General features: G+C 38.0%; 1 protein-coding gene across 1 annotated transcript; it reads left to right on the top strand.

Annotated features, from left to right (window-relative positions):
* Positions 1–734: 734 nt before the first annotated feature.
* ghrhra (growth hormone releasing hormone receptor a) lies at positions 735–24075 on the top strand. Its single transcript, XM_052133976.1, has 13 exons — positions 735–860; positions 2572–2680; positions 6690–6794; positions 11258–11358; positions 11686–11783; positions 11955–12087; positions 15922–16075; positions 17069–17129; positions 17440–17509; positions 17630–17721; positions 20161–20290; positions 20419–20460; positions 21695–24075. Exons 1-13 carry the CDS (start codon positions 807–809, stop codon positions 21848–21850), a joined length of 1305 nt encoding a protein of 434 aa, XP_051989936.1. The 5' UTR covers positions 735–806; the 3' UTR covers positions 21851–24075.
* The last annotated feature ends 449 nt before the right edge of the window (positions 24076–24524 follow it).

Below are 24524 nucleotides of genomic sequence, written 5' to 3'. Positions count from 1 at the left end.
TGATTTCACCTATAAAGAACTAATTTGTGCCAAAAAGTAAAAAATAACTAAAACAGCAAGCGAGTGGGGTGGCCAATGGGTTGGCCAGGCTTCGGTCAATGGTGGCCACGGCCACCCCTGGCCGACCCCTAGCTCCGCCACTGTTAGAAATACCTCTTTATATTAACTACCAGTAGTCCAGTAAATGAGAATTAGGCTACTCTAAATTTTACCATTAAAACTGATATAATTATCCTACTAATAATTTAAAAATACAGACCATTGTAGGCTAAACATGGTATAGTGAGATATAAGTAGCTACGAGTACAAAATGCTTAGGAATGGCTTATTGTTTCTACCAGATATATTTTTTAATTATTCACATCTTCAGATAACATTTCCTCACAACCATCTGCCCCATTTTACATCCTGAAAATAGATGTTTTTTCATACTAAATATTGATGTGCGTCAAGTACCTGTATGCTTTTGTCTGCAAACGCAAACATCACGCAAAAACTATTTCTCAACTTCTGGGACAGTTGCTTATCTTTTCGATCTAGAATTAGGTTACATTAAAAAAAAAAAAAAAAAAAAAGTGTTTAACACAAATCCACGACTTAACGGGTCTCTACTATCCATATAGCGCGCTCCACGTCAGCGTCACAAGCGCATCATCCAAAGAGAGAGTGAATCAAAATGAGACTTAAGATGCTTCAGTCCGTCTGAATCGCGCTGTCTGAGGAATACACGGGAATATTCAGTGTCTCTTCGCGGTCAGTTTCTTGGGTCATCAAACCCTGGACTATTATGGTTGCTGCTTTTGGATATGGCTAATATGAGTGTTCTTATTCTGTGCTTATTTGCGACTATTTGGAGAGCTGTAAGTGTTGAATTGGGAATTTTTTACTATATTTCATGTTGTACTATGGACATTTTATAAAGCTCAGAATTATAGATTATATTAAAAACAATCTAAATAGTTTTGAATGTCTTGCACAGTTTGGCAGTATATGGTTGATACAAGAAGTGATTTTGAAGAAATTAATTACTGGGTATTTATGGGATATTAATGCACTTTTGTTGGAATGTATTAAGAACGATTATGATAATAACATTAAAGCCTAAAGAAACCCTTGTCAAAAAAATCCTAAAGGAATCCTGTTTGCATTTTTAACATCATTTGGAACCTACGCATCATAAAGGGAATTTTCCTGTTCCAACACAAAACAAGATGTTTTAGAATAGTTTCCCATATGACTATTATGATTCCCTGTTGGATAAACCCCCACATATGGACATCAAAAGAAATGTATGAATTTATAGAAAATCTTTCAGGATGTAAACACGCATAGCTTTTAATTCTTTTAACTGAATTTTGTCCAATTATTATTACAGTATCAATGTAGAGTTCTGATTACGTAATATATCCATGTTATAGATTTCTGTAAAATTTTTAAGTATTTGAGATTGCAATTTCTTTCTTATACTATATTTATTTAGTCTGTTAACTCAAATTCCTCATAAGAGCGACTCACTTACCATTTCAGAACATAATTGATAATCCAATTAACAATCAAAAAGTAGGAATTTCCATTTATACTGTATGGTCTTGAGATTCTTCTTCTTCTTCTTGTTTCCTAATGATTTAAAGATGCATTTATTTATTTATTTTACAATACGGTCATAGAAATAAATAAGTAACATGTATAGAAGCAATTAAAGTCAGAATTAGGAATTTGTGATTGGACTTCAAATGCTTAAATTGGATGTTTGATAGAGTTTTCATATGATTCAACCATATGATTTTTGCAGTTATTATTTCATCTCTCACTGGGAATAGTCTCAGTTTTCAGCCCATGGTGTAGTTCATAACTGTGTTTATGAAGGTTTGACGCATTAGTCACAATACGTTTCTGAATCTCAGCATTCCCACTACATTCAAAAGTATTTTCTGTTCTTTATCACTTGTAATCACAACATGTAGTGTATTATTTTAAACCTCTGGTATCAACCATTATACACTCACTGAGTACTTTAGGAACACAATGGTCCTAATAAAGTGTCCGTCGTGGTCTTATGCTGTTGTAGCCCATCTGCCTCAAGGTTCGACGTGTTGTGCATTCTGAGATGCGATTCTGCTCACTACAATTGTACAGAGTGGTTATCTGAGTTACCATAGCCTTTCTGTCAGCTTGAACCAATCTGCTTATTCTCTGTTGACATCTCTCATCAACAAGGCATTTCCATCCGCAGAACTGCCACACACTGGATGTTTTTTGTTTTTGGCACCATTCTGAGTAAATCCTAGAGACTGTTGTGCATGAAATTCCCAGGAGATCAGCAGTTACAGAAATATTCAAACCAGCATGTCTGGCACCAACAATCATGCCATGGTCGAAAATGTCTGAGATAAATTTTTGTCCCCATTCTGATGGTTGATGTGAACATTAACAACATTGTACGGCTGCCACACGATTGGCTGATTAGATAATCACATGAATAATAGGAGAACAGGTGTTCCTAATAAAGTGCTCACTGAGTGTATGTGCCAACTGCTTTAATTAAACATCTTGTATTCTGTGGTTCATCAGGTGCAGGCCATCCATTCAGACTGTGCTATTATCTCTCAGCTGATACAAGACCAAGAGACCTGCATCCAGACCAGGAAGAGAGAGACCAAAAATCTGTCCAAACAAACAGGTTGGTCAGCATTAACATACTGATGTGATGTGACTGAAATGATTAAGTAGCTTCTAAATTGAACAAGTTAGTTTAAGTGTAAACCTGAAAAAAAAAAAGAAGTAAATTCTAGATTTTTATTCAATTCAAAAATCTTAAAAAGTATGCTCTAGCTTATAAGTAAATATTACTGACGAATCTTTATTATCTTTACAATGTGTCTTCATATATCAATCCTACAGTAGAAAACCCTTGTCATATTTATACACTTATTTGAGTAAATTTTACAAGGAAACAAATTAAGTAAATTTTACTTAACTTATCGAAGCTGGTGTATTGGTTGCATGGTTCCACTATTTGCAAATATATTTAAAAACAGTTTTTATTGTTGATTTTGTCATTACATTTGGTAACTTTCATTTTCTACTCAAAATTACCCATTCACGATCTAAAATAATCTGTTGATATTTACCGTCATCATGTTTTTGCACCAGGTGTTTCTGTATTTTTTTCTATCGCCGGTAATGCGTGATTATATCTAACCTACATCTTACAACTTAACAACTTAAACAACAGTACAACTTCCTTATGTCATGTGATAAATGATTAATTGTGTTTATAAGGAAAGTCAAAATCCTGAAATGTTCTAATAAAATGTGAATTTCAAAGTTTAAGTACTTCGCTCATCCGATTTGTATGTAAAAGTTTCTGTATTTACTGAAATGTTAAATTTAATCACTCACTTTAATCAATATTATGTCATGAAATAGGCCTACATTTTACTTCAAATTTACTTTAAAAATTAACTGTGTGCAAAAACTTGCTCAATTCAAATGAAGTAAATCTTACTAGTCATTTTCTTAGTGCAAAGCTCACCTGCACACTTCCCATTTGAACATTTTAGAATATAAATATATTCATGCTCTGGTTCTTACTGATGATACGGTACCAGGATAAATGGTGAGTTTGTTTACCCCTCCTTCATTGGTCTAACACCAGAAACTGATGCATTCATACTAGGCCTGGTCTCATCCACTCCAGCTGATTATATGCATTTACCATGATGTTAACCATGCTACTTTAATTGAATATAGCAGGGGAAAGGAAGGAAACTCGGGCATGCACCTGCAGCATTTACTCATGTGGTTCAAACATTTCTTCAATCATTTCTTTTCTATATATTTATTTGTTTGATCAATTGACTACAGACCATTTTTGGTGGTTTCAAGAGAGATTTACGAGAGTGTCATGTTAACAGATTTGTACTTTTAATGAAGATTTTCTTGTATGTTAAGGTTTTAAGTGTTACTGACAGCCAGTCTGGGAACGGTTGAGTGCTGTGGGAAGTTTCCTGGCAAAAAAGCTTTTTAGAGCAGTCAAGCATAGCCTAATCTCGATAGTGACTTGCGGAGTTATTGTTAATCTAAAATGAGTTTGACTGGGGCTCTCATTGGATTCCTCCCTGAAGACTCTGTGAATATAAGTTCTATGAATAGCAATCTGTGCAATCGTGAAAGTCCATGTCCACAGAGATGCGCTAGCGGCCAGAATGTTCGACCCACGGGGTAGATGTTAATTGTGTTACTCGGCAGCTAAAACCCCCAGAGATCCGTGTTCCTACAACTTGAGAATGTGTGAGTGGAAAACGAGATGCCGTGAAATTTAGCTGTCTCTCTTGCAGCACCATTTTGAATCTTTCCCTTCAATCCAATTTTCTGAACATGCCAAAATGCAACAATATTGTTTTCTTGCAAATCAAATTAAATATGCAAGATTTAGATAAACAAGAGACTGGCAATGCGCAAAATAATCCATGTTGATTTATATATAGGATGTTAGCTGCTAAATTAGAATTGAATTCTCAAAAGAACAATTCTCTAAAGCTTCACGGCAGTATTTACATTAACCAGCAATTTGATCTGAAGTTAAAAACTTCAAACTAAAATGTCTCAATCTAAAGTGTGACCCACTGGCCTTTGAAAGGACATGTCTTCCCCTTGGCAGGAACATACAGTGACAGAGTTCCCAAGGTGTCTTCGAGGCATCATACATACTCTTAAAGTCAATGTGAAATGCAACCAACCGCAACCAATTGCTGAGTGACATATGAAAAAACGGGATGTTGAACAAGAACAAAATGTAGCACAGGACTTGCTTTTTCCACCGTTTAATTGAATAGTGAAAAGTGGGCATTATGGTGTCTGAATGGTAGAGGTTGAATTAGTATGTCATCTAAAAAGGAAAATAATTTCAATGGCACAGGTTATTTCATTTTGTTATTTCAATGTTTAAAGGCTAGCATTTTTTAATAAACACAAATGGATTGTGCACAATAAAAAGAAAAAATGTGCATTTAAAAAAAAAAAAGTAAATGGGTTATGTTTTTACTTTGAACTTCAGCCAATATCATTTCACTTAGTAGATGACAGTTTGATGACTTCCAAACTTTGGAAGCATTTAGATGTGAAATGCTTTGAACAAAACTGATATTCCTAGTAGAAAACCATCTATGTACTGGTGCTTTTATTGAATCCAAAAACCAATACGCTGATATATAGAACTTATAATTTCTATCAGGAAGACAAGCAGACTTGAGTGAAATTTAAGATCACATTTATTTGATGTATATTGAATATATAACGGAATAGAAATGTCTCTCTTTGGCGTCTGGCAGTCCGAAGATGTAGTACTCGCAACCGTTATATCCTGCTGGAGATAGGAGGCAGGGGCGAGGAGCCTATCCCTGTGCAGGACAGGACTCAACTGGTGGTGGTGGGGTGGTGGAGGTTGCCGTGTTAGCACACTGAAACAGCAATGTGATAGATTGTGAGCAGACTTATAAAGCTGACATGTGATGGCTGACATGTGATTGGCTATGAGTTACCCAGCTAATGGTGCGATGATGTACAGCTGCTAGTCTTCCCGCTAGAGCTACGCTGCGCTTACATGTAACATCAAGAAATTTCGTTTCCAAAAGCATATTCATTTCAATATCCGTATATAGAATATTGTTCTGAATAAAAAGAGGGATCTGCACTGACTTGCCTGGAAAATACTGTAGTAACTTGAGAACATGTCTCACAAATAATATCCTTGTCACCTTGTTTCTGCCAAGTGTTTCAAATTTGTTGAGCTGCAACTCCACAACCCATATGCATAATGCATGCATACATTTGATATTACCTCGTGTTTTTTTTCCCCTCAAAGTATGCTCATACACCTAAATGGAGTATATAAAACTGAATGTTGTTATAAATAGCTATTGGCATTTAGGTCATTCTGCAAAAAATATCTCAACTTTCTTAAAGGCATTGTTGGCACTGGAACCTCTCAAATTCTCTCTTAGCATATAGGACAATTCAAGCGTTACATTTCAATGACCAGCTCATAAATATTCAGGATCACATGAATCATCTGGTTTTGCACAAACTTGTGGAGTTCATGCCAGCTTGAGAGCATGCTGTTATTAAAGCAAAAAGGGAGAATGCCAAATACTACAAACTTCTAAAATGCATGTACATTTTTCCCTTTGCACTCAAATTGTTGTGCTGTTTATATAATTTGTAATGAAATGTGTATATTCAATTAGAAAATAGCACAAAATAGAAGCATTTTCAACATATGGTTTTGTATTTTTATGCATATATTAAGTTCTATTTTTTTTTACATAATATTATGGAGAGCGTGCATCACATTTATCTGGAAAACCTTATGATCAATGGGGAGCCATTCCTCCTTAATTGCGAATTGTCCGCTCAACATGAGGTTATGATGGAGGTTCTTCCCCTTTGTTAGATGACAAACAGATCAACAAATCTACAACGTAGATTTACTTTGGCAGACCTTCAATTTGCTATAATTCTCTGCAGTACATGCCTTGAATGTGAAACCAGTGCTGTTGAAAGTTGATCTCATGTTGAACTTTAAAATATCGATCAAGGAAAAGTAGATTGATTGAATGGATTGAAATATGCACATACTGTATTTTCCAACGTCTTTCATTAGGTTGATTTTGACTGTTATGATGTAGGATGTGGGACGGATTGGGATGGGATCAGGTGCTGGCAGACAGCCAATACAGGACAACTGATCAATGTATCCTGCTCGGAAGTCTTCCAGCATTTCTCCAATGAAGGTCAGTTCCATCCATCTGTTTTTCAAAACTTCTATCAGAGACTAAATCTTATCTGTCTGTCTATCCATCCATCCATCTATTAGGGATGGAAATCGATTAAAAATAATTAACTAATTAATCGCACAATTTGCTGTCATCAATATTTAAACGTAGAATCACGTAATTAAATTAATCAACACAAAGGAAGTATATTTCTGTGGAGCGGAGGGGGGCGGGGCCGGGTCGGAATATTGCGCGCCCGGTCCCCAATCGGCCTGATGAGGCGCACGAGGGATAAAGGCGGCCGGTGACGATTGTTCGAGAGAGAGAGAATTACGGGCATGTCCGTCATGTGTGTTTGTTTATGTGTTTTTGGTTTGAGTTTTCATTAAATTATGATTTATATTGACAAGCCGGTTCTCGCCTCCTCCTTGCCCATCCTTTAACTGTTTTACATTGGTGCCGAAAGCCGGGAAGGAGGAGGGATGGCCGTCGCAGAGTCCTCGACACTGCCGTCCACCCAGGGGAACCCGGCCCCGCCCCCCTCCGCTCCACAATTTCATTTTATAAAATTTGTAATGACTTCTTGTTAACTGAACAGACTCTCCACAGAACTATAGTCACTCCCATCAAATATTACATGCAGCAACATTATAAACAATAAAGTGCTTAAGTGCAAGTTGGATATTAAATCCATGAAGGTTATCAAAAAGACTGGATGAGCTTAAAACTTAAGGCAATAGGACAAAAGAAAGGCAGTTTCTTCATATGCACCAACAATAGCAAAAACCAAATGTTAAAGTGCAAGTTGAAAATGTAAACCATGTTGAAACACACGCGCAGGTTTCCATGTTTTATGGGGACTTAGACATAACGATTTTTATACTGTACAAACTATAGATTCTATCCCCTACCCCTAAACCTAACCCTCACAAAAAACTTTCTGCATTCAAATAACATCATTTACATTCAATAACATTTGGTCCCCACAAAGTGATAAATACAGGCGCTCTCTCTCTCTCTCTCTCTCTCTCTCACACACAGAGACAGAGAGAGAGACAGAGAGAGAACACAGAGGACAGATAGATGGGATAAAACACACACACACACACACACACATAATACACACACAGATAGAGAGAACACACACATAAGAGATAGGAAGAGAGGAGAAATACACACACACCGATCTTTGGCTACTTCCTAAAAATGTTCATCGCATGACTCCGCAAAGTGGCGCTCTGTGGTTCTTTGACTCACAGTAAGGGCAAACGAACACAATCGTCACTCTGCTGTGACGCCCAAGTCTGTCTGTCTATCTAGCTAGCTGTCTGTCTCACAGAAGTGGAAATGTTTATTTTTAATCAATTTCGTCTGTCACGTGTATTTGCATCACCTACTTTCTCTTGGCATAGCTTCAGGAGGGGCTCGTAGCGCTTTAGAAGAATGTTACTGTAAAGTGGGTCACGGTGCGAAGAGACACAAAACCAGAGATTTTTCTTTGAAAACTGTGCAATATTTTTTTTCAGTGTGAATTAAAAAAGGTTAATTATTGTTGCAGTCATTTGAGCTGGTGTAAGAGAGCTCTAGACTCCTTCTGAAACGTTTGTTAAAAAGAGGCGCAAACGAGTTTTTGTTTTGTTATTTTGTTTATTTTTTATTTAGCATTGGTGCAATGCTTTCAGAGTTTTGGTTTACACTAAGGGGATGCAATATTCTTAGAGGTCAGTAATCTTTATATTTTTCGGGTTGCAAAGTACACTGAATTTGTGAATATGTAGATAGAGAAGCACAGAGCCCCAGAAAAATTGCGATTCTGCTTGCACTGATTATAAGTCATGTCAACTTTGCATTCAAGAGTTATTTGTCATAAATAAATTCTAGTATCTCAGTTACATTTACAAAGAATAATAACTTCCCACTCATACATTTGTGTTGGCAAGTGCTCTGTTTTTTTCTGAATATATAATACACACACACACACACACACACACACACACACACACACACACACACACACACACACACACACACACACACATGTTGTGTTTCCATGTTTTATGGGGACTTTCCATAGACATAATGGTTTTTATACTGTACAAACTTTATATTCTATCCCCTAAACCTAACCCTACCCCTAAACCTAACCCTCACAGAAAACTTTCTGCATTTTTACATTTTCAAAAAACATAATTTAGTATGATTTATAAGCTGTTTTCCTCATGGGGACCAACAAAATGTCCCCACAAGGTCAAAAATTTCGGGTTTTACTATCCTTATGGGGACATTTGGTCCCCATAAAGTGATAAATACACGCACACACACACACACACACACACACACACACACACACACACACACACACACACACACACACACACACACACAAGCACTTTGAAGCATATTCACCTGGGACATGTACAATATGTTCACTGTTTTTCAAATAAAAAAAATAAAACCATTTGTGATGTTTTGAACACATTTTATAGTTTCCTGACAACAAAAGCGTGGAGATTATTGCATAATAGCGCTTTTAATTCCACTCAAATTTCATCACAATTCTCTTTGAAGGGTCGTGCCATCTGTGTCTGCCCCTGTTAAACACCACGCAGTATATTACAGCTGTTTGATTCATTTTCCCCCTAAAACCATAAGAGTTTGGATTAGAGACTCTGTCTAAATCTGTGCTCTTTTCTTAATATTTCAAATCCTCTGGAAGTGCTTAGGGATAGGGTGAGGAGCTTAGTCATCCGTGAGGAGCTCGGAGTAGAGCCGCTGCTCCTTTGCGTTGAAAGGAGTCAGTTGAGGTGGTTTGGGCATCTGGTAAGGGTGCCCCCTGGCCGCCTCCCTAGGGAGGTGTTTCAGGCACGTCCAGCTGGGAGGAGGCCTCGGGGAAGACCCAGGACTAGGTGGAGAGATTACATTTCCACACTGGCCTTGGAACGCCTCGGGGTCGCCCAGTCAGAGCTGGTTAATGTGGCTCGGGATAGGGAAGTTTGGGGCCCCCTGCTGGAGCAGCTGCCCCCGCGACCCGACTTCAGATAAGCGGTTGAAGATGGATGGAAGGATGGATGGATGGAAGTGCTTACAGGTCAGCTGTTCATATGACAAAAGAGTACAAAGTGTTGTCCCATTACATTTACTCAACAAAGTCACAAAGCATGGAAAGTATCTATTTCAATACTTTTTATATTGATGATTTTGGCCTGTCCTACCTCAGTGGTCTGTATACTACAAGTGAAATCATACAACAATGTTATATTTTTTACATGATCTGATAAATTCATATTCAATTCCTATATTAATATATGCTTTAATAATCTGCTTTAATTCAGTTTCCTTAAACTGTGATGCAGAGATGGAGATAAAATCATATAAATATTTCTAAAACATTGCAGGAAGACAAGTACATAATCTCATTCCATTGTCACGCTCAGCCATTACCAAAGTTATTGTAAGAAAAATCAACAAAAAATGTTTTTCTTTAATTTATGGAAAATCTAAGTCAACTACAAACCAACATTTGGCGCCAAATTTGCCCCGACTTCATGGCTTAATTTAGGATTTACCTTTTTATTTTTTAAGCATTAACCTAAGATTGATATTTATTAAAGAAATGACACCAATTATTTACATTGTATGGAAAATAAGAGCAGCATCAATACTCTTTAAAATTTCTCCTTGTGTCACATGGAAGAAAATCAATTGGGTGTTGAGTGACATGAGGGTGAGTAAATGATGACAAAAAAAATCATTAATAATAATTAAGTAATTTCAACTTTAAAACCTATTAATTTGAAACAACTATGGCAGATTTAGGGATGCTGGTTTTCACACTATTCAGGTAGTTGAGGGTAAAGCTGCAGAAACTGTGATGCACTAATGGGCTAAAATAGGACAACTGCCACCTGTTCCAGGACAGGAAATGTTGCCAACAGCAGGTCTTGTCCCAGCTCTAGTGATTACGCTCTCCCCCAAAGCATTCTTCAGGCTTCTGTAGGTATTTTTGGAAGTGTGCTGAAGTGGGAATTGTGCTTACCGCTCTCTGAAACAAGGGCTGATCAGCTGGGGTCTTGAGAAACTACAATTTAATGAAAATCATGCCTCATGTTGCTCCAAACCCATATTCATTTATTTCATCTATGGAACACAAGAAAGGACATGTTAGGGATGAATGTATACCGTAACCTCAGTCATCATTCACTTTCATTGTATGGAAAAAAAGATGCAATAAAAGGTGACTGAGGTTTTTAGTCCTTCTTTTTAAGCTTTATATCAAACCATAATTGCTCTCAAAAATGTCCAACTTCCATGGTGTGGGATGCACATGTGTACAGACTGTTGACGTGCAAATGTATAAACACAGACAAAATATACAGAGTAGATTTTAATCCAGACTAAGTACTTTAAAATGTGTTTTGTATATTGCTAACTGTATTATACAACTGTTACACTTATTATTAAGAATGCTGTTTATTGTGCAGGTTTTATATACCGGAACTGCACGTCTACAGGCTGGAGTGACCCGTATCCTCCATATGAGGAGGCCTGTGCATTTGAAGACGATTCAGAATCCAGAACAGTGGTACATATACTCTCAATATACTTTCATAGATGACAGTCATACCAAACATTTAAAAACATTACCTTTTTTTAAAGCAGCTCAGTATGATGTGTGATGACGTGTTCTTGAACTTCCAATAGTGACCACTTGTAGGTGCTGTTCATTCAAATAAATTGAAATTGAATACTGAAATTCATTGTAAAATTTGTAAAAGTGACCATGGGAAACCCTGGTCCTCTTTAAATGAATCAAACACAGTATAATCAACATCCGTAATTCTATGTTGAGCTACAGTTTTACATTTTGCGAATACTGAATCTTTCAGAAAACTTGCCCTTTACTTTTCAGACGACATACTTCTCATCTTTGAAACAACTGTACACTGCAGGATACGCAACCTCACTTATATCGCTCATAACAGCCGTTATTATATTCACTTGCTTCAGGTAAAGCTCCATATTGCATACATTCAGCATATCATTTACATAATTATTTATACAGAGTATAAACAGCCTGTTGTTCCAGTTCCAGTGGAACATTTAAATGTATCAGTTGTATTTTTCTTATATACACAGACATATCAGACTTTTTTCCCTAAACGCATTTGTCTATTACAGGAAATTTCATTGTACCAGAAACTACATACACATCAATCTATTTGTTTCCTTCATCCTACGGGCTACTGCAGTTTTCATCAAAGATGCTGTACTTTTCTCCGATGAAACTCTGGACCACTGTTTAATGTCCACGGTGAGTAAGAGAGAGTGTGTATTGGCACTTTTCCACTGCACGTTATGGTTCGTCTCGCCTCACTCAACTCGCTTTACTTTTCAGAGCTTGCATTTCCACTGCAGTTTAGTGCCGCCTCAACGTGGGTGGGATTATAGGCTGATCGTCATAGTACTGCCGTGACATCATCTTAAACACGACACAAACTGACCAAAACAATAACACGACCGCTAGCTGTTAGCTACTAGCTCATTGTGCTACATAAAGCAGTTGTTGCGTGGTGATTTTACACAAGTGTAACAGTTAAATTGGTCTGGTTGTTTTAGAAGCAAGCTTCCAGTAGCTGCTCAACTAAATAAAGTGAAGCTTTCAAGCAGAGTATAGAGTTAACGTAACAAAACGTACCATCCTCCATCGTGGATCAACGGCAGTCCAGGGCACTCTCCCTCCCATTGCTCGCCGGTTTAGATAGCGTCCATTTTGTCAAACCACTTCCAATTTTCCTTGATGGTTTTGTAGTCACTTTTAAGTTTTTCTAACTTTTCCCTACAATGTTGGTAGGTCCGATGGTAGCCGTGTGCAGCCAACAGCTGAGACACTTCCTGAGAGACTTTTTCGTTTCGCCCATCGCTAACGAGTGGAACGTCTGCGCCTCGTTTATTGACCACGCTGTGGTTTTGCACACAGCCATTTCTTTTTACAATTCGGATATCGCGTGAACAAATGATACTGCTATCGCTGTTTATAACTTTAAAACTAGCGGGTTGATGTCGCGTGTTGGAAATCCAGTGACACTGGTAGTAACGATTCTCCCTGACCAATCGGTGATCAGCAGGATTTTTACGTCACATTTAGTATCGGCTCGGCTCGCTTGGAACCTCGACCGAGGTGGTACTAAAAAAAGTAGCAGGTACCAGGTACTATCCACAGTGGAAAACCCCCCAAAAGCGAGCAGAGTCACGTTGAGTCGAGTTGTACCCTGCAGTGGAAAAGCCCAATATGTTTGTATTTATATACAATAAGCAGTGCTGGGTAGATTACTTCTAAACTGTGTTCTGGCACTGATTAAAAATGTGTTTGTTTTACTCGCTATTTGTCTGTCACTTGTTCTTACCCCGACATTTGGGCATTACAAACGCCATCCATGTGACGTAACAAATAAGGGGTTATATTTACAAATAACGATTGATCTTAGCGAGCTGCTACTGTATACAAGCAATTTTACAAAAAAATATTTTTATGTGCGTTTCCCAAAACTGCACTTAACATAAATGCGCAAGAATGCAAGTGAAACTTAGAGAGAGTCGCTGTCCACATGTGAGGTGCTGAAACGTGACAGTGTAGTGCGTTTGTCATTGTAGCTTAGTTATGTTCGTGCCTAACTTTGGAAATACTTATTATTTATCTCACTGGGGAAATGTTCACATTTATATTCTTAAATATTCAACCTAATTAACTTCTTAGGCTAATTAAATGTAGTGTGTGGTTAAATGTAGTTTCTATTACCTTTAGACAATCACAGCTTCGTTCATCACAAATGCGTTTGCAATGTTTCATTTTCACAAATTCTGTGGGTCGAGGTGCAATTGCTTCCAGGGTCTGTAAAGACAGAGTATGTTAATGGAATGCGGTTAGCCACTGAGGCCATGTGAACGATCCTGACAATGATCAAGCCTGGCTGTGGCTCAGTTGGTGGAGCGGGTCGGCCACTAATTGCAGGATTGGTGGTTCGAATCCCGGCCCACATAACTCCACATGCCAAAGTGTCCTTGGGCAAGACACTGAACCCCAAGTTGCTCCCAATGGCAGGCTAGCGCCTTGCATGGCAGCTCTCCCGCCATTGGTGTATGAATGGGTGAATGTGTCACAGTGTAAAGCACTTTGAATACTGTTAAGGTTAAAAAGGCGCTATATAAGTGCAGACCATTTACTATTTATCAAAGTTCACTGAGTTGTCAGCGGAGTACAAGGTAACAAGCTGAAAGCTGCACATTAGGAACATTCACCAATCAAACAGAGGTCTGTTCTTTGCACAACAAATTGATAAGTGTCAATTTGGAACAACATTGTGGTGTGGGCGAGAGCACCTTTGGGTATCAGAGAGGAAGAGGAGATGAGGATGACGAGCTAAGACATTTGTGCAATATAGCCTATGGCCGATTTTCTTTACCATTGTTACCAACTACATGGCTGTCCACACAGTTCAGTGTAATGTATTTCTTTACTAGTTCATTAATATATTTTATAAATGTATTTATTATAATTATTAATTGTTAATGAATCTACTAATAAATACATCTTAAAATCAGCAGATATTAAAATCTCATTGTATTCTGCATAAATTGTAATCATGCTAACATTAAATGTATTAAACTGAATTAAATGCATTTAGAGTAATTTTTCCAATTTTTTGGTCCTGCAGGTGACTGCATGAATCTCTCTCCTTACAATGCTCTTAGCATTCTATGCTTACTCCAGAGCCCTTGTAAATGAATCTATGACCATTTCACCCTAAAATGTAAATTCTCTCATCATTTACTTACCCTTATGCCATGCCAAATGTGTATGACTTACTTTCTTCTGCTGAACAGAAATGAAGATTTTTAGAAGAATATCTCATAATGTCTTCTTAATGTAAGTGAATGGGTACCAAAATTTGAAAGCTCCAAAAATCACATGAAGGCAATGCAAAAGAAATCCATAAGACTCCAGTGGTTTAATCCATGTCTTCAGAAGATATATGATAGGTGTGGGTGAGAAACATATCAGTATTATTTAGTATAAATTCTTCTCCCTCCACAGTAGGTGGCGATATGCACGCAAAATGTGAATCGCCAAAAACAAAAGCAGAAGAATGTGAAAGTGAAAGTGGAGAATTTATAGTAAAAAAAAGGACTTACTGTAAATATTGATATTTTGAAGATATTCTTCTAAAAATCTTTGTGTTCAGAAGAAGAAAAAAAGTCATACACATCTGGGATGAGAGAGATGTCAATGAAAGAAAAATATGAGTTCACTTAAAATATTCGTTCAAAAAGACAGATTTGTTCAGGAACGACAGACACATCACTAGTTGTAACAAATACAGACAACAAGAGTACTGGCAGTCATAATTGTCATTCAAAATTATCAAAATGAAATAAATAAATAAATAATGTTGCATGTACTGGTTTAGTCATTCATAACACATTTGAACATATTTCAAAATGAATTATGGAGGGATGTTCTCTGGGGCTAAGCCCCTTTCCTCTTCCAAACCTAGAAACACCCTCACCTGTATACGAAAAATCACCAAATATAATAACATTTAAGCATCACTGTCTTAGAAAATTGTCTGTAAACCCACCTAAATTGTCTGTGTAGCCACCCACATTACCCTAGTGTTGAGATTTATGGCAAGTAACACTTACTGTTAAAATCTAATTTGTTTATATTATTAAAAATAGGAATTATAGTGTGCTGAGTGACTCCAGCCAGGTCTCCTAAGCAACCAAATTGGCCTGGTTGCTAGGGAGGGTAGAGTCACTTGGGGTAACCTTCTCATGGTCACGATTAGTGGTTCTCGCTTTCAATGGGGCACGTGGTAAGTTCTGCACTTGTCCTCCGCCACCCGGATTGATGTGAGTAACCGTGCCACCACGAGGACCTAGTAAGTAGTGGGAATTGAGCATTCCAAATTGGGAGAAAAGACAGAAAACATTAGCATTTGCATACTTTAAATAAAATTGTTAGACTTTATTTACTATGAAAACAAACTTTTCCCATGTTAAAATGAATTATCACTTTGTGTTGATGCAGTCTAATGTAGCTGATGATGATTACACTCTTATCCTGTCTCTGTTTTGTTATTCACAGGCAGTGTGTAAGTCTGCTGTAGCGTTCTTTCAATTCTGCATTCTCACTAATTACTTCTGGCTACTGGTGGAGGGAATGTACCTGCAAACACTCCTGGCTCTCACGTTTGTCTCGCAGAGGAAGTACGTCTGGTGGTACATCCTTATTGGATGGGGTTGGTACTGTACACCATGAAAAAAGGGTTTCCAGGAAAAAGACTTGTTTATATTTAGATTAAAAGGCACAACATCTCTGAATATCTGACAAGATCAGAAACTGGAGGAACTGTGAGAATTGTAGCCTACTATAGATCGCATTTCTCTCCTTTTTATTAAGATTTTATTCCTCAGAGTTTGCTCTTAACGGAGCTCTCAGTCATGTTTTATTTAAGTATCAACATTGTCTCAGATGTTTCTCCTAAAATTCCTTTGGAGGAATAAAAAGAGATACAAATGAGACAATATTAACGTACAGTAAAACTATAGAGCTATGAAGTAAATGTGATTAGCACATGTAAGAATTTGATGTTACATGTAAGCGCAGTGTAGTTCTAGCGGGAAGACTAGCAGCTGTAAATCATCCCACCTTTTGCAAGGTAACTCATAGCCAATCACATGTCAGTCATCGCTTTATAAGTATGTCACAATCTATCACATTGCTGTTTCAGTGTGCACTGCAACGCGGCAACCTCCACCACCCCACCACCACCAGTTGAGTCCCGTCCTGCGCGGGGGTAGGCTCCTCACCCCTGCCTCCTATCTCCGGCAGGATATGACGGTTCTGAGTACTACAACTTCCTCGGAACGCCAGACGGGGCCTACGCCAAAAGAGACATTACATTTCTGTTTTATTTTCATCAAATGTTATCAAAAACTTTACTCAAGTCTGCGAGTCTTCCTGATAGAAATTTTTTAATTCATATAAAAATATGTGACTTGTAATTGCAGACCGAGGTATCTCGGCAAATTTGAGAGTTTAACAGACACGCACATAACAGACACACTTCCTGGTGACTTTTATTGAAATATCTGAGAAGCAGGAGACTTCTCCATTTAATTTTGGTTATATTGAAGAGATCTAATATGTGATTGTTATTTCCTTGGGCTGTCATCTCTTTTCTGTGAATTTGAAGAAAGGTAGTATTATACTTTGTCTGTATTTTTTGTAGGTGTGCCATCAGTTGTCCTGATCGTGTGGGTGTTGACCAGACAGTTCTACGATAACAGAGGGTATGTCGGATCTTTAACTCTACAGTCAACATGAAATCAAAATTGACCTTACTTTCCACATGCATGCTCCTGATCTTATTGTGTACAAACACTCAGTGCACATGATCTCAAATGAAAAAAGTTACATAAAAATGTAATACTAACCCCTCCCCTTCAACCACTTGACATATAGAGACCACTTTTCACAATCCAGTCAATTCCCGTTGAATAACCTGCTTCAATCTGAAAACCATTACAGTCACATAACAGAAGTACAACTGGCTTAAAATGGACTTTAACTTGTTTTTCATGTTATTTTAAACATATGCAGATGTTGGGATGACACAGACAATATGAACATCTGGTGGATAATCAAAGGACCTATCACAGCATCACTGTTTGTGAGTAATGATTTTATCGAACCACAGATTTTGATCAATAAATGAAGTTTACTAGAGATATTACCTGAGAAATCACCTGCTCTACTTTTAGTAATATGTTTCTGTCTGTCTGCCTGGCAGGCCAATATTATCATCTTCCTAAATGTGATACGGATCTTGGTTCAGAAATTAAAGAGTCCTGGAGTCAGAGGCTGTGACATGGGTCACTTCATGTGAGTCATAAGAACGGTGTGAATGGAATAGGGCACGAATCAACAACTCGTCTCAACAGTAATACAGTAAAATACATGTAGGGTCCAAAATGAACCCTAATGCCAGTGCCGTTTCTAGGCATAGGCCCAGGGCGCCATAAGCTGGGGGCTCACACAATGCTATCTTATTACATTGAAACACTTTTACTATAGCGCATGGTTTGTAAGGGTATACATTGCAATGCTTGCATTACATAACCAACTACATGTACAAGCTTGTTCAAGTTCAATCAAATTGCGTGGTAGCTCAACTAAAAAGAGCGTTGCACTTGCGATGCAAAGGTACGTGTCCTGATACAATCCTACATGATTGAATCATGCACAGTATTACTGGAACGAGCATGAAGAAATTAAATAGCATCAATTTTGATCTCTTTGTTTTATTGTTCTTTAACTCCACAATGTCATTGCTAAGTATGTTTGGCTTTCTAGCTAAACATTTGACAGTAAAATTTGAAAAAGTTACAAAAGAAAAAAAGTTAGCTGTTTGTATGTCTTTGATTTGAATTACTCACAATGTTTACATCAGACTTCATTGTTACATTACCATTTAAACCCTACATTATATTTCAATTCCTAATGAAAAAAACATTTTATTTACTTGCATTTTTTTTGCTCGACCAGTTTTAATTTTTAACCAGAATACAATGACATTACATGCTGTAAATAGCAGTCCATATATAGTCCAATATACAATGTATTCCAGATGAAACCAGATTACTCTAGAAACAGAGGTCATGCAGACAGATGGTGTGTGATAGCGTGACAGGAAATCCACATGAAGAAATGCAGATCTTTAGTTCTCTGTTCAGACAGAACACTGCTGTAAATGACTGATGTTTCAGCTGCCGGGTTCATCCGTAATGCATGAATAATATTGTAATAAGCCCACCCATCGACTAACTTGACAGTTCACGCAGAGGGTGGGTTTCTATTTTAGGCCCCCATTGTCTTTACTTCCAGACAATGCTGTGTATATCCAAAGATGTAGAGAAATCACATTTAGTCCATTATACAGAGGCGTGATTGCTTCTGAAAGTGCGGATTAGGCAGAAGACGACCTTTAGATCTGTCTTGCAAATTTGATTTTGTGCTGTTTAACCTCACAGAGACACTATATGCTTGACTTTTCACCTCCAACTCACTCACTTTTAATACTATTCTGGTATACACGTTGGTACTTATGAAAGATTTTACATAATTTAAAGTCTGTTTGAGCTAATCCTGCCTTTTCATGTTTAATTTTAAACATTTAAATGTGTTTAAAAGGATGTACACTCACATTAGATTGGATCAGGTGTCTACAGTAAGCTCTTTCATTGTGCATACTGTATGTGTGGCATTCCCTCATGTTGAATACATGTTTAGATCACAGGACCAGCCGAATACTACTCACTTTACCTTTGTAGCCTCTCAATCAGACACTTTTGATCGCAGAATAAATTAATAATGGGAGACCTTATTCATCCGCCTGTGAATAAGGTATTTCTACAATGGCATGAATGGCTTTTTGGAACACCCTTGATGAAGGGATTAATGAAACATCACTTCACCTGAAATATAACCATGATGATGCAGCGTCCATCATCCCATTAGTTGTTTTAACAACATGAATCTCTTATTTATTGCTGTTCATTTGCTGTTGCAAATAAATATTCTTTTTGTAATGTTTTTTTTGTCTTATTTGCCCCTTGCGTGGTGTTTTTATAATAATAAAAATGACTCGTTCTCAACTTCCTCCACATTGTGATGTCACACTGTGATAGACATATGCATCTGACCGCCTCCACAACAACACATCAATGCCTTTTAATCACATCTGTAGCCCTGCCCAGTAGCGGTGAGCAGGTCAGTCACTCAGAGAGCCAATCAAAACAGTGGTTGTTTACTGTCAAGTCTTAAAGGAGAAGCAGGACCTAAACTGAGCGTTTCTGACAGAGAGTCAGAATAAGGGTGGAAAATGAACATGTTTTACAAATTCAGTATATGACTGTTTTTGTGCAAAAAATTTAATAAAAGATGAAATGGCATGTCATGACCCCTTTGTGCTCAGCATAAGCAGAAGTTCTCAGTTACTAATGTCATTGTAAAAATGAACTTTTCACAGTCAGCCATGATTGATTTAGTTAATTGACGCTAGTTAAAGTGTCAAAATATTCGGCTGGTCATGTGATCTCGACATGGCGGCACTCATGAATGTGCACCCAGCACTATATGTAAATTACAATAAAGTAGCTTTTTTTCCTAGACTGATAAAACTGAAGTCTTCATCTCATGTGAGTGTATATCATTTTAAACATATTACTATTACGATACTATTTCTATCTGTTAAAAACATCTAGCAATTAACAAAAAAATTATGATAATAATTCTATCCTGTCTTCGTTGTTGTTTGTGCAGGAGGCTCGCCAAATCCACCTTGTTTCTGATTCCTCTGTTCGGGATGCACTACACTGTGTTTGCCTTTCTGCCTGAGAACACAGGAGAAATAATCCGGTTCTATATTGAACTCGGTCTAGGCTCTTTCCAGGTACAGATGGATGCATTTGTTACATTGAGAACTGAACTATTCAATATCAGATTATCATGATTTTGCAGTTTCATACTGTGTGTTTTTGGATGTGTCTGATTTCGTACCTGCAATGCTTGTTTTTTCAGGGCTTTGTGGTGGCCCTTCTTTACTGTTTCTTGAATGGAGAGGTAAGTATTACCATACAGTAAACATTCAACATGATTATGAACTAGATTTTTCACACCTTACAGAGTGTACCTACCCTAAACCTAACTGATAGTCATAAACAGTAAATGTGAGATGAAATATGCCATTGATGAAGCAATCTTGTCATTTTGTGGTGCTTCTATGACACTGTGGCTGTGCGGAGGGCTGGGTCGTGATTCCGCACACCCGGCCCCTAATCAGGCTAATTAACCCTCGAGAGGGATAAAGGCCGACCAAAGACGACAGTGTGACAGAGAGAGATTTACGGACAGCTGTCCGACACCTGTGTGTGTGTGTGTGTTTGTCTTTTTGGTTGAGTTTATATATTATTTATACCATCAAGCCGGTTCTCTCCTCCTCCTTTCCCTTTAATCCCTTCACACTGCTGCTGTCCTCCGTCGGCCTTGATCCCTCTCGAGGGCTAATTAGCCTGATTAGGGGCCGGGTGTTTCCAGCAGGAAACCGATGGAGTGCATACTCCAGGTAGGGAAGGAGGTATTGCCCCAAGTGAAGGAGTTCAAGTACCTCGGGGTCTTGTTCACGAGTGAGGGGACAATGGAGCGGGAGGTTGGCCGGAGAATCGGGGCAGCGGGGGCGGTATTGCACTCGCTCTATCGCACCGTTGTCACAAAAAGAGAGCTGAGCCGGAAGGCAAAGCTCTCGATCTACCGGTCAATTTTTGTTCCTACCCTCACCTATGGTCATGAAGGCTGGGTCATGACCGAAAGAACTAGGTCGCGAGTACAAGCGGCCGAAATGGGCTTCCTCAGAAGGGTGGCGGGCTTCTCCCTTAGAGATAGGGTGAGGAGCTCAGTCATCCGTGAGGAGCTCGGAGTAGAGCCGCTGCTCCTTTGTGTCGAAAGGAGTCAGTTGAGGTGGTTAGGGCATCTGGTAAGGATGCCCCCTGGCCGCCACCCTAGGGAGGTGTTTCAGGCACGTCCAGCTGGGAGGAGGCCTCGGGGAAGACCCAGGATTATGTGGAGAGATTACATCTCCACACTGGCCTGGGAACGCCTCGGGGTCCCCCAGTCAGAGCTGGTTAATGTGGCTCGGGATAGTGCCCTAGTGTTCATTTGGAACTGAAGTGATACGTAGAACAAGCCTCAAAAAAATTATATTGCAAAAATGTATGTATATAGTAATGTGATTCAGTTTAGGTTGTTTTGATTTACATTGTGCAATAGAGAACAGTGTTATCTCTTTCTATCTCTTCAGGTACAGGCAGAGTTAAAGCGAAGGTTATGGAAATGGCAGACACAGACTCACCTGAGTCCAAGTAAAAAGCGCCGGGTCACTGTTACTCAGATCACGATGCATGAGGTCAGTGACCCACAGACTGCCATCTGCAATGGAAACATCACATCTGTGTGAACACACCTGTATGATGTAGTTGTATTTCATGCTGTACCCAAAAGACTGGAAGTGCTTCATGTTCAGCTCTGAAGAGTGGAAGACTTTCTAATGAGAAGAAATCGGTCACCAATCAGCACTTATCAAGAAGTATGTGCTAAGAATACCTCCCAGTTTTCGATTTCGAAGCTTTTATAACAATGTTGACGCTGTTTGCATTGTTTTAAAACTGACTTGAAGGTGGTAAAACTGCAATCAGACATTACCATGTTAAAGACTGTGATTGTGACTATAGAGTACCAGTAGATAAGCATCCTGATCTCCACATTCTGTGCCTATATGTTTGTCTGAAAAAACTCAACAGTCAGTCAGTTTTGGCTTTTTCGTCATTGCTCAGTAGCTTAAGGGAGTTTAAGTTAAACATTTTGTGTTCTGAGGTTGATTAAAATGTCTCATGTAATATATGATTGTTTTATGCAAATAAAAGTATTTTAAGTAAGCTCTAATGTTAAAATTTGACCTTCATTCCACAATCCAGACTTCATATGTTGAGCTGTCTGTTATATATGTGTCGTATTGTAACTCAAAACTGTCTGGTTGCATTTGATACCTCAGACTCCCAGTGGGGCAAAAAGTTTGATGTTTAAGACTGGAGGTTGATGTAATTCTTAGCGGTAGCTTAGAGGAAAGCTAAAACCAAGTTGTGTTTGCAGTCAGTGAGTAATTTATTTAATAAATGCCAATGTTTGGCATTGAATGCTCCATGTGTCAATTTAGAATTTTTGGTATTTTAACATATGATTATTGACATAAATGCAGTATACATACTGTATATTGCATTATTACTAAATGAGACCATCTAATTTATCAGCATATTTTAAAGGGATATGTGCATACAGTATGTCTACATATATTACAGCCGTGGCCAAAAGTATTGGCAGTGATATCAATTTTGTGTTTTGCAAAGTTTCCTGCTTCAGTATTTGTAGATTATGTTTTCACATGTTTCTATGGTATATTGGAAAACAATAAGCATTTCACGAAAAGTGGTTTCTTTGCTGCCCTTCTTGACACCAGGCCATTGTCCAAAAGTCTTCGCCTCACTGTGCCAATATTGAACAAGCTCTGCACTGGTGGTGACATGAATCCGTAGCTGACTCCTCAGGAGGAGACGGTCCTGGCGCTTGCTGGACACTCTGGGATGTCCTGAAGCCTTCATCCCTGCAGTTGAACCTCTCTCCTTGAAGTTCTTGATGATCCAGTAAATGGTTCTTTCAGGTGCAATATTCTTTTGCAGCAATTTTCTTGCATGTGAGGCTATTTTGATGCAAAGCAATGATGGCTGCACGTCTTTCTTTAGAGGTAACCATTGCTAACAAGAACACAATGATTGGAAGCACTTCTTCCCTCCTTTTATAGCAATCAGTCTGCTCTTATAATCCAATCAGAATGATAGAGTGATTTCACCTGACTAGTACTCGTTCACACTTTCCCAGGTGCTGCTGATATGATTAGTGAAATGATGTTAGCTGGTCATTTCTGTTTTTTTTTTTCCAAGTTCTTTTTTTTGGCCAATGAAGCTTTTTGCAATTATTTAAAATGCATCTGATCACTCTGCACAATAATCTAGAAACAATGTGAATCAATCTGAAGCAGCAAACTTTGCGAAACACAGAATTTATGTCACTGCCAATACTTTTGGCCACGGCTGTACAGCTTGCATGATTCCAGCTAACTTAAATAGGTTCAACTGGAGCACTTAAACTCTAAAATTGTTGTATAAATACTAATGGAATTTATCAAATATATTAAACTATTGGTAGAATGTTGAGTGGTGGTGGCGTAGTGGGCTAAAGCATAACTGTTAATCAGAAGATTGCTGGTTCGAGCCCCACAGCCACCACCATTGTGTCCTTGAGCAAGGCACTTAACTCCAGGTTGCTCCGGGGGGATTGTCCCTGTAATAAGTGCACTGTAAGTTGCTTTGGATAAAAGTGTCTGCCAAATGCATAAATGTAAATATTGGTAACAGTTTACAATAAGGCTAACGGTAAAGCTTTATAAGAATTAACAATATTTTTACAGCATTTATAAAACTTTGTTGAGGTTAATTGATTAAAACATGATTGTTAATTTTTAGCTCAAGTTATATGTATGAAGTATACAACTTTACATTTTAAAAATGTACTTTAGTAGTAAAAGTTAAAACTAATTTCAACCAAGATTAACAAGTTATGCAAAACTATCGTTCATTGTTAGTTCATGTTAACTAATATAGATAACTAATGTTAACAAGTACAATTTTATTGTTTAGGTTCATCAAAATAAGTTACACTTGCTAAATCATTATTTAAAATGTGTCATATCCTTGTTTTAGAAAAAATATATATCATGAATGAAACTTGTAGATCTGTGCAGGGAATGGATCTGTTCTATTTTCATTCATAGCATGAATTCAACCCAGAATGTAAATTCCAATTCAGATCTAAAAATACTGAATGATTCAGGTGTGAGTCAGATGTGTACTGTGGGACAATGTTCTTCAGATGAAATAAAATTGAACCCAGTGCTCCGAGCATCTCACAGCAGAAATTTCCAATACTTTAGTTATCGAAGCTATCTGCAAAACATATGGTATGGAATGCATTAAAGCAGATGGCTACTGTATGTACAACAGTCTTTATGAGCTTATCCT

The sequence above is a fragment of the Xyrauchen texanus genome, chromosome 9, assembly GCF_025860055.1.
Source record: "Xyrauchen texanus isolate HMW12.3.18 chromosome 9, RBS_HiC_50CHRs, whole genome shotgun sequence".
Taxonomy (NCBI): Eukaryota; Metazoa; Chordata; class Actinopteri; order Cypriniformes; family Catostomidae; genus Xyrauchen; species Xyrauchen texanus.
Note: the sequence above shows the minus strand (reverse complement) of the source record. Positions and strands in the feature narration are given on the sequence as shown.